Source organism: Branchiostoma lanceolatum, chromosome 17, assembly GCF_035083965.1.
Source record: "Branchiostoma lanceolatum isolate klBraLanc5 chromosome 17, klBraLanc5.hap2, whole genome shotgun sequence".
Lineage (NCBI taxonomy): Eukaryota > Metazoa > Chordata > Leptocardii > Amphioxiformes > Branchiostomatidae > Branchiostoma > Branchiostoma lanceolatum.
In genome coordinates, this window is record NC_089738.1 from 11216889 (window position 1) to 11235764 (window position 18876).

Below are 18876 nucleotides of genomic sequence, written 5' to 3' on the forward strand. Positions count from 1 at the left end.
TATATGGATGACATCCGCGCGCGCATCAATTTTCGTCCGTTTCCAAAAAACAAAGTTTTCGGCAATACTGTAAACAGCATCGGCTATGGTTAAACTGAGTCCTATACGAGAATGACAGTCGACAGGGCACTGCATCTGTAGGCTGACTCAGTTCCATTGCAAAGTTCTTATCAGTGGATCCGCTTTTCATATCAAATTTACTAAAATACTCAATTTCAGAGGCAGTCTTTGTCAGGTCTATGCCATTACGAATATCTAGATTGATATACATGTACATGTATATAACGTTACATAAAGCTATAACTGTTATGCAGAATAACTGACATGAATTAAAGAATCAGCTTTAAAAACCATAATTAAAATCGATGTTCTATGCTTTTTAAGATATATTCATACCATGTCAAAAAAGCTAACCATGAGAATATATATGAGTTCTATTATTTTATAAATCTTGAGTTTTCGTGTAATAACTTAAGCCTTAGCTTGGTGATGTCAATGTGACGATGAATAAAGTGATATTTGCGGCTTATCTTATGTTTTGCTTCCTTCCTTATAAGTTTAGTAGAGAATAAGACATGGTAATTTCACAAAACTTAATGACAACATTCAAGGTCCTCTAGAATGTCCAGTTTTGCTGCTGTTGATGCCGTTCGGGCAATAGCTAGAGAAATATGCAGAAAAATACATTTTCAGTTACGGTATGTATACGAGGGAGGGAGAGGAAGGTAAGCATTAACGTTACACTTTGAAACGATTTTCTTTAGAGTTTGTAGTAAAGAAAGCATAGTTCAGTGGAAGTAAAAAAAACGTTTCACTCCTCTACGAAAATAACAGATTTGCCAAGGGAAAGCCGGATTCTCAGCCCTCTCAGAAGAGAAAAAACTCCGCGGAGTTGGAAGTTTTCAACTACTTCGCTAGATGTCGCTGTGTAACCCTGAAGAATCCGACTCCGCGGAGTTTCTACATCCAGAGCAGGGTAGCCCCACTTCCGGGCCGGTGTGTCAAATCTTGACGTGTGCACCTTAAAACGCGTATTTCTGAGCTTGTTGTAAAATTAGACCATATATTCCTCCAGTCGAGCATTACATCGTGACGAACTAACATTCCTATCCCAGCTGGTCCAGGTAAGTGACGCTTTTTGTCCGTTTTAATAGTGGTTGAAGCCGCGATGATTGTGCCCCCCTCCCCACCTACCGGCCTAGTGCTACGTGGAACTTTAAACCCGCGACTGTCAAACAAGTTGACCGTTACCTCCAGCGATACGTGAACTGTATGTTGGTACATATTCAATGTATTATATATGTAGATAGATTGATAGTTCAGTAGGAGAATGAGTTTTTGAAGTGTAGACGTGCAGTGAAAATATAGGACATCATATTTCATTTTCAAGCAGATGTTTGGTTAATCGATATCCTAAAACTTTCCTTCTAGACTCCGTGTTTTTTTTTTTACTTCATGTCTTCTCTGACAGCAATATGTTGTATAACAGTCGTATATGTGTAGACATTGTTTATCCGGACAGACAGACAGACAGACAGACAGACAGATTCATGTGATCCATTCACACCGGGATGAACCAATACTCTTTTCGATAAGTGTGGTGGGTTCTTTAACATGCTTGAGGACTATAATAATTAATATTGCAAGTTAATTTTTCAAATTGCAAGTAAAATTTTTGCCAACTTGTAATTTTGCAAGTAACCAAAAATAAGTATTTTGATCCCTGATGTAGGTTGTATTTTTCCACCATTCAGTTCTACACTTGCTACACAGCTCTACAAACAATGGCCAGCCCTCGGACACGGAGAGTTCTAAAGGACTTGCGTCCCAAATCAGGAAATAATGTAAGTGACAATACTTCATCTTCTGGCTCTTTTATCATCGTTTTATTGCAAGTTTCGAAGACATGTTTTAAACTGTACCAATGTACCCTGGATAGTGGTGAGTGCCTATCTGTAATCTTCGGATTAAAATTGCATATTGCACAAACAAAGATCACTAGTATATTCACTACCATTAAATTAGATTCCAGTACATACCGTAAATTTATATAACGCTATCTTCACAAGGATTTAATTTCACAGTAGGATGGAAAAGGGGGTTCACTATGTTTTACGTTCGCAGTTGAAACAAGTGTGTGGTACAGTAGATAATACAAGGGAAATACATATGAGGGATGCCATGATTTTGCTGTGGAGGAGTAACTGCAAACGTTTGAATAATATTCAGATTGTGTTGTAATCAATTTTGGAACTATATGTTTCTGTTATGAGCTCTAGCCTAGATGAGATTCATAGTAGTACTGTATCATTAGTGTATATGTATTCACACATTTAACAGTAGGGTCACCTTGGAATTTAACTAACACCTGTCATTCCATGATTTGATTGAATCATGTTGCTAAGTAATTAGGGACAAGAATTATGGCCATCTTGTCATCCTGGTTGACATTATTAGTGTGTTTAATCTGAAAAAAATTAGAATGAGGTAAATTAATCATAACAGGAGCTAAGCATGGGTTTGCTGAAATGACTGAATGGAACATAGGTCTGGGAAAAATCCATATACAGTACCTAAAATTTTTCAAGCTAGAAAAGAAGAACTGATAGTGTAGATCAGGGTTGTTTCCAGGACCCGTCCTTCCATCCCAAGATGGAAATTTGTGGACAAAAATTTCACTCTGTCCATCCTTAAAGTCTGAACTTCATTGAGATAAAGTTGATGCACATGTATTTTAGTTCTGTCAGCTTAAAATGACAGATTTGACATTGAAAATTAACAACATGGGCCTCCAAACAATGTGTGTGACAGAAAAATATTTGAAGCTGGAGACAGCTCTGGTATAGACACTGATTTGTTACGTTGTGTTCCAGAACTGTTTTGAATGTGGAACTCACAACCCTCAGTGGGTGAGTGTGTCCTATGGCATCTGGATCTGTCTCGAGTGTTCAGGCAAGCACAGAGGACTGGGAGTCCATTTAAGGTACAGATTGTATTGAGTATTTTTTTTCTCTGTTGAATCCCTCCACTGAAGTATACTAAAAAGTCTGACTACGTAGCAAAATACAATGGAAATAGTAAAGTACACTTTAGATTAAAAATGCTGTATTTCAGGTAGCATTATTAGACTTTTTGGTGGATTTCAATACTCATGATCAGTCAGACAATTAAATCTGATTCTTCTCTATATGAACATCTCTTCAACTTCACTACAAATTTGCAATTTTCTGACATCTAGATCTTGTATGAAGTTTTTATGGCAGTCTCACATGCATAAAAAACCTGTAAAGACCCTAACCTCCTCTCTCATAACTTCAATGAAAGACAGCCATAAGTGAAAAGTAGCAAACAAACAAGCACCTTGTTGTTATTTTTATGTCAGTTTTGTTCGCTCCACAACGATGGACAAGTGGAAAGACGCAGAACTTGAGAAGATGAAGGTGGGGGGGAACAACGCTGCCAGGGAGTTCTTCAAGTCCCAAGACGACTACAACCCCAGCTGGAGTCTGTCGGAGAAATACAACAGCAAAGCTGCAGCCTTGTATAGAGATAAGGTAACAGTCAGCAGGTTAATTTCCTGACTTTTCAAATGTATGACAGCAGAAATGGCTTCAACTCCAAGTAGAAATAATGTTTTACAACTCACTTTCTCTAATCAAAGTTACAAATGCAAATTGTTATCTTGTTAAACCTTCTCCCTGCTGCCTAATTTTGTAACCAATACATAGTTTGCTCCAACGTTCTACCTCAGCAGGGGGAAGATTAATACTTACTGTTCCAAACTACTGACAATTTCCACATACTTCTCAACTATGGGATGTTTGTTTTGTATAGTGGCATAAAGGGCAGCAAGTTTCCTTGCTGTTTCAGTAGTATTGTATATTTGTACAGGGAGAGGTTGCAAGCCCTTCCCCTTTAACGTGCTCTAGGCAAGTTTTACGTCCCCTCCGAAAGATGGGTGCAGCCCCAACTAGTAATAAGATGTCCTACCCAGGATTGAACCGGGGTCGGCAGTTACCAACTGAACCAGGAGCTCAACTGTGAGAATGCTACCTGTAGAATGCGAGGGTCCAGTCTCAAGTATTGAACTGCAGCATTTTTTTTATTGGACTATGGTAGCGTAATGATGAACTGTTTGTATCTTTTCATTCATTTGCAGATTTCCACAGAGGCGGAAGGGAAAACATGGTCTGAACAAACATCTTCAGCCAAAAACTATGTCCCCTATCAGCCAACCAGGAGGACACAGACTTCAAACACAAAAAACTTTGGTATGAGATTTTTCTTCAGTTTTATAAAATTGTTTCAAAATGATAAACTTTAAATCGTCCACACAACTGTAGAGAATAAAAGAAACATAATGACTGTATGCTTATCATGGACTGTATGTTTAACTTTGTACTTGCTATGGTTGGATACATTTGCCAACTGTCTATTGGTAGCAACAGAAGTCAGCATGAATAGGGTTAAACTTTTGTGTTTTTTCAGGTTCAGCAAGTTCTAATAGTTCATCCTCCTACCAGTCCGGTGGTCAGTTCTCAAGCATCTCAATGTGAGTCAATCTTCAGGTCTCATATTGATGTTATTCAAAAGTTTCATTGATATTTCTCCCCATTTTACCCCCATTGTTGTTGCACAAGTCTAAATATTCTTATTTCACACAGGAATGAAATCTCCTCCAGAAAAGAAGACTTCTTCCGTAGAAAACAGATGGAGAACATGAATAAGCCGGAGTGAGTATGACTCAGCAACTAATTTTTAAATTAATGTTAAAAATGTTATTATTTATACTGAGCAATTGTTCTTAAGGGTATCAACTGAAAACAGTCGGATGGAGAAGACAATTTAGTGCAAGCAATAGTTCCTTTTAACAAGGAATAACACATGCATAAATAACCTAGCAATCTTGTGTCTTATTTCAGCGATTTGCCTCCCAGTCAAGGTGGCCGCTTTGTTGGTTTTGGTTCGGCCCCTGTTGTGACCAAGTCTAGTAGTGACTCAGATGCATGGGCAGGAGCTATGTCTTCTCTCACTTCGGTATGTATATTGTTGTAAAAATGACATGTATTTTATCATTCAGTGTTTTCAGGAAGATGGAAAGATGAAATAAGAATTGGCTTCTTTTCAAAACTAAAACTTAAACTGGAACATTTATTGAATTTCACAAATCTAAATGTCAGTACAGTTAAAATGTTGACTTACTGACTTCTTTACAAATGTTGAAAACAAGAATTATGTACACTTCAAGACAATCTGATTTTACACATTAGGCTTTTACTATTTTATATGCCATCTTACCATGACATCATAACCTTTAACATTTAGGGGATGATTTCAGTAAATTTAATGGTGTGTTTGTCTCTCATGTTTACAGACCTGGAGTTCTCTTTCCCTAAATGCTGGCAAACTAGCAGAGCAAGCAAAAGAAAGTGTAAGTATATTGATATTGTGTATCCAGTCATTCTTCATGGACTCTCTACTCTTTGTTGTATGGTCACAGTGTCTGACGTCACAGCTGAGATGCTGATTGGTTGAACCTGGAAGAGTCAGATTTTTAAATCTGTACTTGCACAAAATTTACCTGACAACTACCGAGTTTAACCATCTAACATGTGGACAATACTTACATCATAGTCACGGAGCGGAAACATCCTATTGTTTAAGGAATCGTTTCTTGTGTCTTCATATTTTAGCATACAATTTCACAGGTCATTTAAATCACTTGGTATTTCTTAAGTTTTTGTTTGATGTTTGAATATGATTTTGTCACCTTATCAGGCGGTGAAGTTAAGTGCCACAGCCAGTGAAAAGGTAATGATGGACAATCCGATGTTCTTTCTTTTCTTTACCGTGTTTGTTCTCAACTTGATATCTATGTTTGCAAGAAAGTCCTCTTCTTTTTTTTAATAAATTCATAATTATATACATCATTATCATGTCGGGCTGTTTGCCTGACTGAGTTCACTCTATGTCTCCAAGCATCTGTCTTCATGTGAATATTTCACATTTTCTGTATCTTTCATATTTTTTGTACTCTTATGTTTAGTGTATGATCACTTATGAATCAAAACAATTAGTGAAACTGACCTCCCTACAAATTGTTGGTATAAAGAAGTATGTAGTTGGCAGTATCCCAATTGTGATACTGACTCAAATCCTTAAAAATAATTCAGCCAATAAACAGTATATAAGATAATGCTACTACAGAAATAGATGAATAAATATAGAGATAGATAAATAATGCTACTATAGGTTACAAATTTGTGAGTTTCATTTTCTAATAGAATTTTGCAATACTGTGGCTAGATTGAGATCACTGTAACATCCAGCCATGTACCAAAGATATAAACTTAGAGCAGACTTGGACCCGAAAAAAAAGTTACACAAAATCCATAAAATCTCAGACCCAGACATAGTTAGAACTGGGTCTTACTAAATAGAGTAACGCCTTGCACCAGTTCAAAACTGTTCGTACTTCACAGGCGGTCAAACTTGGCGAGACCGTTCAAGTGTCGTGGAAATCTGCCGAGGAAAAGGTACCATAGACAGAAATCTGAGGCGGTAGTCTTTTAGTTTTGATTCGTTTGTTTTATATCATCGTTTTCATTGTTTTTCCATTTGTTTTGTTTTTAACACTTGTTACTTGTTTGTGTTACTTGCAAATGTGTATCAAATACTGTTTATTTTCAAACCAAGGTAAGACATACAAATACATTTGTGTACTATATGGTCATAGATGTTGTACCAAACTTGTCTTATGATTTCAGGCAAGAGAAGGGCGTTTGCTGGGTGATGTCGGCTCCTCAGTTACACAGTTAGCCACTAAGGTACACCACACGCTACAGTTTTGTTTTTTTATGGAGAGAAATATTGTCTTTTTTAATTCAACACTGACACAATAGTATAAAATGTTTAATGATAGGCTCGTGTAGTGTAATAATAAGACTTCTGTTTGTTCGTTTGTTTATCTTTTATATAACATACACCTCAAACTGCCTGGTGGCTCAAGTGATGGTACTTGAGAGTTTGTGATTACTAACTGATTTCATCCAGGGCACACCTCTACTCTTATCAACAAGTGTGGTGGGTTCTTAAACATGCCCAAGGTGTGGTTCTCCTCAAACACAGCCGAGATGTGAACCTTCGACTTTGCACTGCAGAAGCAGAACTGCTAACCCAGAACAAGCTACTCTTCACATACTACAGAAAGCTGCTAGAAGACCCACAATATGAACTTGTCCTTCATTTTCCTGACACCTATCCATATACATGTACCAGATAGCATACAGACCTACCCACAGCTTCTTGAGCTATCTGGTCCACCCACAAGCAAATCCACAAGTACAGTAACAGTTGTAGTTTCAAGTATTTCATTATACTGCTGTGGGGGTCCCTGACACGGGTGGACAGCAGTCCGCTTGTCTTCACACCACCCTTTCTGGCTCATTCCATGTGTCCGTACCACCAGAATCAGCAAGACTGCAGCACTGAGGCGATGTTCACAACACCAAGTTTAGCAGGGTAATGAAGACCTACAGTACTGTCTTGTGTTGCAGGTGACTACAGTGAGTCAGAAAGGCTGGAAGGACCTACAGTCCATATTTACAGACCAGCCTGTGGTGCTTGATGACGGGGGACCAACCGAAGGCACAAACCTTTTGGGAAACCCACAAGAACGGCAGAAAATCGAGGCTCAAAGGTAAACAACTGAAGTCACTTTTGTAGTACATGTTACTGTAAATGTTGAAATGTTTGCGGTGGTTTTATTTTCACATTTTTGCGGTTACCTTTCTACCACAAATTCAAGACACTGCAAATATGCGTTTTCAATGTACATGTATTTCTACTGTAATACAGATCTGTTTTTAAGCACAACTTTAAAACACTGCAACAACCTCCTGTTCCTTCACCCTGCTGCCTAGCCCTGTATCTAATGCAAATATGGGTGCCAAAAGTCTACCTCAGCAGACAGAAAGTTAACCCTCCCGTGTTCTCTCCACAGGCACATGGACCCCAACGAGTCAGAAACACCACTTCTCCACCTGCACAGAGAAACGCCCCCTAGCAGTCCTGACTGGAACTCCGACTGGGGCTGGGATTCCAACGCCGCCACGAACTACGGTGAGGCGGACAGCGCGGTCGACGCCTGGCAGTGGCTGGACGACAAGCAGGCTGGAAACAACGCCAAGGTTGTCAAAACCTCTCCCAAGTCAAAACGTTTGCCACAGAAGGTCAAAGAGGGTAAGACCGTCGACAGCTGGGACGCCATGTGGAACGACAAGGTTGAACCGGAGCAGCCGTCCAGCCCAGACTGGGAGAAGGGGTGGGACGACGGGGACTGGCTGCCAATCAACGTCACGGAAGGCAAAGGGAATAAAACAGCCAAGAGCGACTAAACACCTCTGTATCTCAGGGTTTTCCCCAGTGTCTGTCTCTCCGTCATTTCATGGAATCTTGTGACCAATACTGTAAAACAGGAAATGCTTGTGAGGATTTTATTTTCGCGGTGACCACTTCACTATAAATTTAAAATGCCTGCAAAAATGTTTGTTGTGTCTACTTCTACTTCTCTGCAAGTCTACCCCCTTGTTTCAACTGCAAATCTAAAACCACCGCGAACACTCCATTTTGTCCCTAACACGAAATTGAATCTCCCTGGGATCATTTCCCCCATTGCAGTATTGGCAAAAAAATCAAGGCCATACCATCAGCTTGATACCAAAATTGGGGTATCAATTGTTTAGAATAAACAAGATTAATATTAGGTGAGCATGAGTTTCCTGAGACGAAGGGGGAAATATTTTAGACTGGAGAAAACTTTATTGTGTCTACAGTAGGCTTTAGTTTCAGATATGCTGGCAAAGAAATTCTGCACAACTGCTGGTGAGGATGTAATCAGTGTCCAAACAAGTCAGACAGGTTGTAGTGTCATTCATTCCAAGTCCTCTTGACCAAAGACAATTTTTTGAGTACATTATCGATTGTTAAGGTATTGCTATAACTCAAAAGAAGTATTCAAGGTGGATTTATTTTCATGGTGCCGCTTCACCACAAGATCATGTGTAGTGTGCTACAGTATTGTTTTGATCTCAAATTGCACACTTAAAAACCTCCTTTCCAGTCCTACTGAAAAAATTAAGCCCCTGCAAAAATAGCTCTATCATAGGTTCTTAGAGCCTCAAGATCACAAAAAAGACAAAGTTTTGCCATGAACTGATTGGACGTTGTGTATTAAGGATTCATCCATGTTGTGACCTGGTGCAGGCATATCTAGTTGCGTTGTAACTTGAAAAACAATACAAGGTAGGAGTCCGTATTCACAACATTGCCTCCTAATATGTTTATTGAAGAGAGTTGTAAATTGACGTGTATAAATGTGCATATTAGTGAGAAAAACATCCTATTGGTAAGGAAATGATCTAATCCATAAGTACTTTGTTGTCGAGGTTTCCGTCTGTAACAGCTTTATGATATGTAGAATAAAGGATTATAACCAGGATGAAACAAGTTGAAGATCACAGCAACCTTTTTCCCTTTTCTAAGCGTAATAACACATTAACATATGTCTGGAAAATACTTCTCACCACTTTGGCTGTTCTTATCAATTTCCTATCAATTGGACGTAAGTTCAGCTCAACTTACTGTAAAAGCCCATCTCTTTTAGACCAATTATAGCTTAGGCTACACCAATTCAATTTCTTGTTCCTCGTGATTGCCTGCTTCATGTGTTTCTAGTCTTTTTGAAAAAAAAAAAGATCATTCAGTATATGTAAAATTTCAGAATATGCATCAACTTGAAAATGCTCAACTGACACTGACAGCTAAAGAATGTCCTTATTTTCCTAGTTTTTAATGTTTTGCCATTTATTTATGTTTAAAAAACTCAGTATTCATAGTTTGAAATGTTAACCAGCTTTGTTTCCTGACTCTGTGGCCCCTGTAGTCACATAATCAAGAAGTAGCATAATGGTTTTTATGTCTTTTTTTTTTTTTTAGGTTTTGTTTGCCTGTCCCTTAATTTCCTGCATAAATTCAAGAACAAGGAAATTGAATTGTAGCGGCCTTACCAGTATTGTATTGTAACATTGTACTCGAAGTTTGTGTAAAGACATGTATTATGGATTGTAAATCATTGCAGGTGAGTTGGCGATTATTGTACACTGATCTCATGATTCCAGGTAGGAATACCATACTTGAATTATACCTGGTGTATTTGAAGATGTTAATTGTGCCATAATTATGCATGCATGTGTGCAATTTACGGGGACCCTTCCTATAGTTGTTTTGAATTAAGAGCATACAATGTAACACTGATACACCTTTTTAGTTGTACATCTAGTTTAGGTGTACAAAATCTTTTTTCCAATGCTAGAAAGTTTCTCATGAAATATGGCATAAAAAGAAATAATGTTTAGTTTTATCAGCAACTTAAAAATTATTTTGATGTCAGGATTCTAAGCAACTCAACCACCTCTTGTTATGATTATTCTAAGAACGAAAATTGTACATACAAAGATAACTTGTAAACTGACTACAAACGTGAAGATATTCTACATGTTAGTTGATTTCCTGTTCAGATTAGTGTACAATATATTTATGTAAAGTCAGTGACGTCACTTGAACGATCTTGTAGGAAAGAAGAATGTGTGGAAATCTATGTAAGAAAGGCTTCGCTCTTGAGGTGTCGCGAAAAAATTGACATCTTGTGTCCATATCTGTACTAACTTTGCCTAGTGTATTTGTATTTTAACCTCCTGGTTCCCAACTTGTCGTGCCTCCAGTTATGTTTTAAGTTCTTCTGTGCTTTTATCTGTGGTAAGAGATAGACACAGTGTATTGATCATGAAAAACGAAGACCTCGATGGCACATACTTGTGTAACAGTGGGCAAAGTTCCCAACACAGTTATTTAGGTAGTGAAACGGAATAAAATTTGTGGCAAGTTGTACAACACGTACGGTTTGAAGTCCTACTTTTCAGAAAACGCATCACCCGATGTGGTTAAGAAATATAGTCAGAAGTGAACGTGTTGATATGCGTAGATTTGGTACTCTCCAAGCAGAGGTTGATGTGGAGGATATTCTGACCTTATCATATTCCTCGTTTTATAACAACGGGGCAAATGATAAGAAGTTCACAATCCTCCCCATCAACCTCTGCTTGGAGACTAGTCCGTAGAACAATGTCATCCACATCACCCAGCTTTGTTGTGTTGTGTGGCCTGACCTCTCAACGGAAACAGATGTACATGCAGGGACCGGCTTCCCGGATGCCGTGTGGAGGCATATACCGGACAAAGGTCCCATTTTCCACGGTGCTGCCAAGGAGTGGACACCATGGCGACCTTTGTGTTTCTTCTTGCTGTATTCTGTTTCAATCTGTGCGTGGCGCAAGGTGATTCTGCTGGGGATGGCGGTAATTCGACCTCAGGTGCGACTGTTCATATCTGGCGCGGACTGGAGCAATGCGCGCACACCGTGGTGGTGCCGAAAACGGACCCGGAGGTGTGTCCGGGGGGAAGGGACACCGTCTTCTTCTTACAGGTTTGTCTTTAAGACATTATTACTTCACTCATAGTCATACCGTCTTCTTCTTATAGGTTTGTCTTCAAGACATTATCACTTCACTCACCCGTCTTCTTCTGAAAGACTTCACACAATTCTCTTGCAGATTTGTGTTTAAGACACTCTACTCACAGTGTCTTCTTCTTACAGTTGTGTGTTTAAGACACGATGATACTTCATTTCCACAGTCCTCTTCTTAAATGTACAGGTTTGTCTTTAAAACATCACTTTACTCACCGTCTTCTTCTTACAGTTTTTTTTAAAGGCATTATAACACTTAACTCACACCGTCTTCATCTGAAAGACTTCACACAATTCTCTTGCAGATTTGTGTTTAAGACACTCTACTCACAGCGTCTTCTTTTTACAGTTTTGTTTTTAAGACACGATGATACTTCATTGACAATGTCTTCTTTCCGGCGCCCTTTGACTGACCGTGATACTTCTGTTTTTTTAACATGTGTTTTTAAAACGTAATGTTGCTACAGTTTTGTTCTGTAATAAAGACTAATTGTTTAAACAACAGACATGGGTATCCTTAGATGCCGCCTGAAGTTTGTAGTGACTGGTCATCATTTTAGAGCCGGAAAGTTTTTACTGTACTGAGTCACTTCTATTCTTAGCCCTAGGTACCGTGACGATACACGTCTGTACTGTAAATTTCACTACTTGCAGGACCTGAAAGTCGCCGTGGATGACTTAACTACGAGACTCACAAGAACAGAGAACAGACTGGAGACTATAGAGAAACAGTTCCAGAAAGATCAAGTCCAGGTTAGTGGTTTAGAAAGCGCCAGACGACTCACGTTAAAATGGCGTCATTCAGTTAAGTTTATGGGCCGTTTTTGCCTCTTGATCATGGTGTTTTAGCGTGAGTGTGCACTTTCATGATAATAACGTTCCATTAATACATGCACGTACTTTTGCGATGGATTTCGATGGTAGGTTCATCCGTAACCACTTCCTGTTCTATCGAAGGTCTACTCCAGCCTTACTAAGGTACTGCTTCAGGAAAAGGAGAACTTCAAACAGATTCGCCGCAACACAGAAGGCATCTACTCCCTAGTCCAGGCGGCTGCACAAAGGGCGGCAGACACTAGCACTTCTACTGCTGGTGACGGGGCCGTGGAGATCTCGGACGTTGAGGCGTACGAGATAGAAGGTGAGAATCATGCAAGCCACCCCAAAACAATGTAGAAAATGGCATTAAAATTTACTTGGCGCTCTTGTCTGGTGAAGTTACTTACGCGAAAACCAGATGTAAGATCGAATGCGTCTCGCAAAGAGGACTTCACAGCGTCGGTACAAGCATATAAAACATTTGTCTTGATACTTGATTAACCTTCAGCATGCTAAGATAGCTGTTTGACACCAGCTTTATATTGGTTATGGTGTTAGGCAGCAGAGTGAATTGAAGCTTAATGTCGTCTATTGTAGAGATACAAATGTACACGGACTAATAGTGGTTTTCCTTGATTCCTCCACAGACTGTTCCTCCCTTTTCCGCTCCGGGACCACAGCAAGTGGAGTGTACAGTGTACGACTGAATCCTGCATTGCAGATGGAAGTCTACTGTGACATGGAGACTTCAGGTAAGGCCAAGGAAAAAAACGCTCTTATTTTAAGCGGTGCATTAGCAGTAATAGAGGGCGTCCGGACTAGATAGGTCTTATTTTCTCGTGCCATATCGTACAGGTGGTGGTTGGACTGTGATCCAGCGGCGGCAGGACGGGTCGGTTCCCTTCAACCGGACCTGGGAGGAGTACAAACAGGGGTTCGGGAACAAGAACGGCGAGTACTGGCTTGGGAACGACATCATTCACTTCCTGACAACACAGAAAGCCTACAGATTGAGGGTCGACCTTGAGGAATGGGGAGGACAAAGACGATTTTCAGAGTACAACACCTTCAGGTATGGACAAGTCGCTTTAAAGGCACCCGTGCCATATAGCTATAGGAAGGGAATGATCATAGTATAGGCCAGTAGATACTGGTGTTTTTCCGCAATCCCGAGTCTGCTATTGTATTGCCGATTGCCTTTTTGTTCTACTTTTGCAGATACTGGTACTTTGGAAGCGTCAAGAAGCAAATTACTATCGCGCTATGACACCAATGAGCGACCGGGCTTTTCAATAGCCAAATGCACCTAATGTCCAAGCAAATGTTGCGATCGTAACATTTTCAGGTTGTCTAGCGTCTCTAGCAGTCCCTGTGTGGGTTAATGGAATGCTCGTTACTGTCATAGTGCAATGCTAGTAATTTGCTTTTAAACGTTGCGATCTACCCCAACATCTGCTTTCCCCGTACAGTTACTGATGACACATTTTATTGGTCTCTCAATGAAGGGTCGGCGGCCCGGTGCAGAACTCTACGCAGAACTACCGACTAGAGGTGTCCGGTTACCAAGGCAACGCCGGGGACGCGATGATCATCAACAACGGGATGAGCTTCTCCACCATCGACAGGGACAACGACGTGTTACGGGGCAGCTGCTCCCGCCACCGCGGGAACGCAGGCTGGTGGTTCCGGGCCTGCGGCTCCGCTCTCCTGAACGGCCGTTACCTGGGCAACTGCGGCAGTTCCTGTCTGCACAGCCAGGGGGTGCTGTGGGGACTCATGACGCAATCCCTGAAGTCTGTGTCTATGAAAATCAAACCGCAGTAGAGACTACTGTACAGTTAACACTTATAACAGTACTGTAAAACACTTTCTCCATTTCTATACTACATATACTTTCAGCAAAGCGTGTTGTAGGGCTAGATGAAAATTAGGCAGAGTCACACATTTCAATTTTGGTACAACCGCCATTTATTGCAGCAAAAGAGGTCTACGAGCAATACTCGTCTTAGACACCTTTCGACAAAAGGTGATACATGTACTGCCATTCTATAAGATTCATTGTTCGTGACCCTCATCTTTTTTTCTTGTTAAGGCCATAATGATTTGATAACATGGATGACATCCTCCGGTCACTGCAAAATTGATGAGAGCGTGCAAAAAGTTGATCCCAAGAAAAGTTGCTTTCATTTTGAAACCTAAGCGGTCAGGAAGGATTTATAAATGACTGAACTTACAGAACATGGTATACCAAACGATAAATTCATTATTTTTGTTCTTTCGCATCTTCTTGTAACATTTTTCTCATGGGTTGAAATCTATGCCCATATGCATCAGCGAGGTGTTTACAAAAGCCAGCATGCACAGAATACTAAAAGGATATAATAATGATGATACTGCACACGTCTATTGTCTATCAGTAAAGTGTGTTGTGGGGCTCACTGGGCATTACATGTCAGTAAAATTTAAGCCAGAATCGGAAACTTAATTGATCCTCATTTATCGTTTATCATAGTCTGATATCTTTTTCTAGTTTTGGATAGCTCTTCTGATCGCTGGCAAGGGAATACGGAAGCGATCAGAGGAGCGACCAGGGACTAGAAAAGGATGGGTTCCAATATTGAGGTTAAAGCAAGACTGGGGCATGACGCGTTAACAAAAGCCAATGCTGCTCTATCCTATACGACTCATTTTTCGTGACCATCTTTCTGACGCTCTTCCTTTTTTGTGAATGTAGATCTAGAATCTTCAGGCTTTGTTTGTGTTGAAGATGTCGATGTACTGGAACCAGTCACTGCCAATTTTCTTCCAAATCACAATGTACCTTTAAAATATCAAGAAAAAATATTTCAACTTAATATCATTAACATAATATAACATATATAAATGTATTTAGAGTATTTCAGCCTGGAGAAACGGCAAGTTTTTTTTACAGCAACGTACTATGTCATTTAAATCTTTTTCTTACAATCCAGGAACTTTTTACCTTTCACCTTTATCTAACCTTCATGTGTCACTTGTTTGAAGTTGACATAATTTACCACTACGTTAAGATGCAGTTTTCTCATTGATTATACAAATTAGGTCATAATAATACTACGCACGCACGCACGCACGCACGCACGCACGCACACACACACACACACACACACACACACACACACACACACACACACACACACACATACACACACACAAACGCACACATGTACACAAACGCACACATGTACACATACGAAAATAATGAATAACAAGTATGAACAAAATGACTTACTTCCCGGTGTCAGCCAGGGTGCCGTCCTCGGTCTTCATAGTGTAGGTGCCTCGCTCGTACATGACGTCACTGCCCATTGGTCCGACTTCCTCTGACTTCCTCTCCACGGTCGTCACACCGAGAGCGTGAAAACCTGCCACCACCTTCGCTAATCCTGCAGTCAATACAGTTTGGTAATTTAGTTATACTGCAAGTGTGTTTGCGATGATCAGATTTTCCACACATACAGATACAGAGAGAGAGGGGGTTTTCTGGCTCGGTAATTCTAATATTTTTCCCATTACAATTCTTAAAGCGCAATAGCCAACAATGCTCTATAATGTGGCTATATCCTTACCTTCATGACCATGTGCAGTGTCCATTCCTGTCTTCATGATCTTGCAGTCCACCATGTACATGCTAAACAGACCTTTCATGTCGTTAGCCTTGAAGCAGGCCGTGAACTTCTGGATCCGCGCTGCAATCAGGGCCTTCAGATCTGGAGACGAGGTTACGGTACAGACATAATGACGATAAGATTATGAATTGATATCGGATAAAGTGATGTGCCGGATCATGATATGTCATAATAATGTTTTCAGAACCGTCCTTATATAATTTTCAGGGTAAATGTGGTGTTGTGGCTAGGGTAGTTGACTTAAGATCTAATAGTTCTGGTTTCGAAACCCCGGCAAACCCCAGTGCCGTGCTCCTTGGAAAAGTACACATATTTCCTCACTCGACTCAGGTGAAAATGAGTACCTAGCTTCGGATAAGGATGTGCTCATAGTGCTACAGTACTATGGCCGCACCTTGGGCAATTACTGTCATGTTGAGGTCTCCCCAGATAGCGCCGAATGTCAACTCTTCCAGACCGTTGATTTTTAGCCACGGTAATTGTAAGCTCCCCCTGGCTACGAGGAGAGAGTAGTCGGCCCACCCAGTTATGATAATGATGCCAATAATTGGCTTTGACTGCATGCCAATTGGCGATAGAAATCGCCAAATGAAATACGAACGAACAAACAATTGAGTAATCTTTTTCTATTTCTACGTGGGGGGGGGGACTAATGCAGGTGATCGAGATATGGCCTTAGTACGAGTGCACCAATGTAAACCTGGCCCGTACATGTAGAAGTGATAGACTCAGGAAAGGCGTCCTGGTCTGTCAGTTCAAGCTCCCCTGTTCCTTATCCGAGCGTGCTTCTGTGTTCCTCTGCTAACATGGGCACATAATTGCATTGGGCTGAGTCATGGCCGGCGTGCTTCGATCAATGATCCATGCCATAGGCATAGAGCGTGAACCAGCAAGGCTTCTTTGTTAATGGCATTCTTAGTGCCACACCCACTAGAGCACATGATGTACTAACTCTGGTACTTGTATGGCAGTTCGTACAAGTCACATTGAGTTTGATTTTGAGTAAGATTCAAGCCACAATAGTGGAGAAAGACCAACCTGTCAACAGTTGTACACAGTAAAGTGTATAAATTAACGCCTTACCTGCCATAATGTTGGGAATACGGTGCACTGCTGACAACGTGTAACTTGGCTGTCCGCTAAGGAAAACTTGTCGGACAAGATGCGTTGGTTAACTATGAACTATGACGCCTGAACTTCATGGTGACGGCATGAATTGACTTCGGTCGGATCTAACAGAACTGTTGAGGGGGGGACTAGAGTCACTAGACTGTTCCAGTATATGTCGGTAGTGCATGTAATCGTATGAGAAAGTGGAGAAAAATGTGTCATTATCTCAAGAATGAAAACTTACCATCATACAAGCTTACCCCCAAATGCTAACTTGATCTGTCAACGGTCATCATATATGTATACTAGTTTGAAAATACCCCCAACGCGGGAACACAGGCTCCGCTCTCCTGAACGGCCGTTACCTGGGCAACTGCGGCAGTTCCTGTCTGCACAGCCAGGGGGTGCTGTGGGGACTCATGACGCAATCCCTGAAGTCTGTGTCCATGAAAATCAAACCGCAGTAGAGACTACTGTACAGTTAACAGTTTGTCAATTTTTGTACTCCATACTTTTAGCAAAGCGTGTTGTGGGACTAAGAGGGCATTACATGTCCATGAAAATGAAGGCAGAGTCTTGGCCGTCCACTAAGGCCACACCAACTTAATTTTATGGATGACATCCGCGCGCGCATTGATTTTCGCCTGTTCTCAAAAAAAAAAAAAAAATCACCTCCGAAGAAACTTGTAGACTCATATTGCCGCAAAGGGGCAGCATTGAGCCAGCTTGTCGTAATACACTATATACACTCACATTGTCCAACACAAGTGGTATGTATGTGACTAGGAGCGATTGAAGTGGGCGCCGCCCCTCATGAGCCCAGTAGTATATTGTTCATGATATGACAATACTTGCTCTGACTGAAGGCGTGATGTTGTGTACACAGCCGAACACATTTTTTTCTTTGAACGGCCAAATGTTACATATGGGTCTTTAAACCAGGCATCATCCATGTTAAAAGCACTTTAATATTAGCCTGGGAGCCATCCTATTTCTACCGGGGCTCCTTCACTCGCTTCCCTAAAAATTTTTTAGAGAAGCAAGTGTAGGAGCCCCGGTAGAAATAGGATGGCACCCAGGCTACTTTAATATGAGCTAATGCCAACAAATAAAGACTTGTTTGTTTGTTACACTGTGTTCTGTGGTTTAATTGGCAATACCAGCTATTTAGTCCTCCGGTTTATCTTTTTTTTTTTTTGCTAGATTTTTCTTTTTTTCGCCCTCGCGCATTAGTTTTGGGGACTCCAGAGGATGTCATCCATAAAATTAAGTTGGTGTGGCCTAAGGGAAACTTGTCGGACAAGATATGGATTATGTCATTTATGACGCCTGAACTTCGTGGTACGAAATTAAAAATGAAGAAAAATGTGTCATTATCTCAAGAATCAAAACTTCAAACCATACAAAAAGCCTATTGGTAACTAGAGCTCTTGGATTGGTTCTTTAGACTCCAAACAGCCACCTGACGATCATGAGGCTGCGGAAACCCCCAAGATAGATAAAGGTAGTTTTTTCGAAGTAATTACAAAAATACACTAGATGTCTCCCCTACCAAGGCCACCCCTATAAAACTGTCTAGATTTCACCCCCCCTCCCGACAGAAGGATTTTCAATGATTCAAAGCCTTGTTTTTATTGAAGCTCTCTCACCGTGGCGTTTCCCCCTTGCTTTAAACAGGCTTTAAAGAGTACCTGT

At 40.6% G+C, this 18876-nt stretch overlaps 3 protein-coding genes across 5 annotated transcripts; 2 read left to right on the forward strand and 1 right to left on the reverse strand.

The window, feature by feature from the left end:
- Window positions 1-958: 958 nt before the first annotated feature.
- On the forward strand, window positions 959-10952 carry LOC136422562 (ADP-ribosylation factor GTPase-activating protein 1-like). Of its 3 annotated transcripts, XM_066410346.1 has the most exons (14): window positions 959-1124; window positions 1755-1844; window positions 2874-2983; window positions 3383-3554; window positions 4160-4271; window positions 4489-4552; window positions 4665-4733; window positions 4923-5037; window positions 5375-5431; window positions 5779-5811; window positions 6483-6536; window positions 6768-6827; window positions 7557-7699; window positions 8003-10952. In XM_066410346.1, exons 2-14 carry the CDS (start codon window positions 1785-1787, stop codon window positions 8394-8396), a joined length of 1443 nt encoding a protein of 480 aa, XP_066266443.1. In that variant the 5' UTR covers window positions 959-1124; window positions 1755-1784; the 3' UTR covers window positions 8397-10952. The 3 variants fall into 3 exon arrangements, with proteins under 3 accessions (XP_066266443.1, XP_066266444.1, XP_066266445.1); XM_066410347.1 differs by lacking the exon at window positions 6483-6536; XM_066410348.1 differs by lacking the exons at window positions 5779-5811; window positions 6483-6536; window positions 6768-6827.
- A 78-nt stretch (window positions 10953-11030) lies between these two features.
- LOC136422563 (angiopoietin-related protein 7-like) lies at window positions 11031-14869 on the forward strand. The gene is made up of 6 exons (XM_066410350.1): window positions 11031-11542; window positions 12239-12337; window positions 12542-12725; window positions 13051-13155; window positions 13259-13475; window positions 13909-14869. The coding sequence occupies exons 1-6, from the start codon at window positions 11336-11338 to the stop codon at window positions 14225-14227; spliced, it is 1131 nt and encodes a 376-aa protein (XP_066266447.1). The 5' UTR covers window positions 11031-11335; the 3' UTR covers window positions 14228-14869.
- Window positions 14348-17292, reverse strand: LOC136422564 (uncharacterized). Its single transcript, XM_066410351.1, has 4 exons — window positions 17155-17292; window positions 16012-16152; window positions 15675-15828; window positions 14348-15224 (listed from the first exon to the last, which is right to left on the reverse strand). The coding sequence occupies exons 1-4, from the start codon at window positions 17159-17161 to the stop codon at window positions 15149-15151; spliced, it is 378 nt and encodes a 125-aa protein (XP_066266448.1). The 5' UTR covers window positions 17162-17292; the 3' UTR covers window positions 14348-15148.
- Between the last annotated feature and the right edge of the window lie 1584 nt (window positions 17293-18876).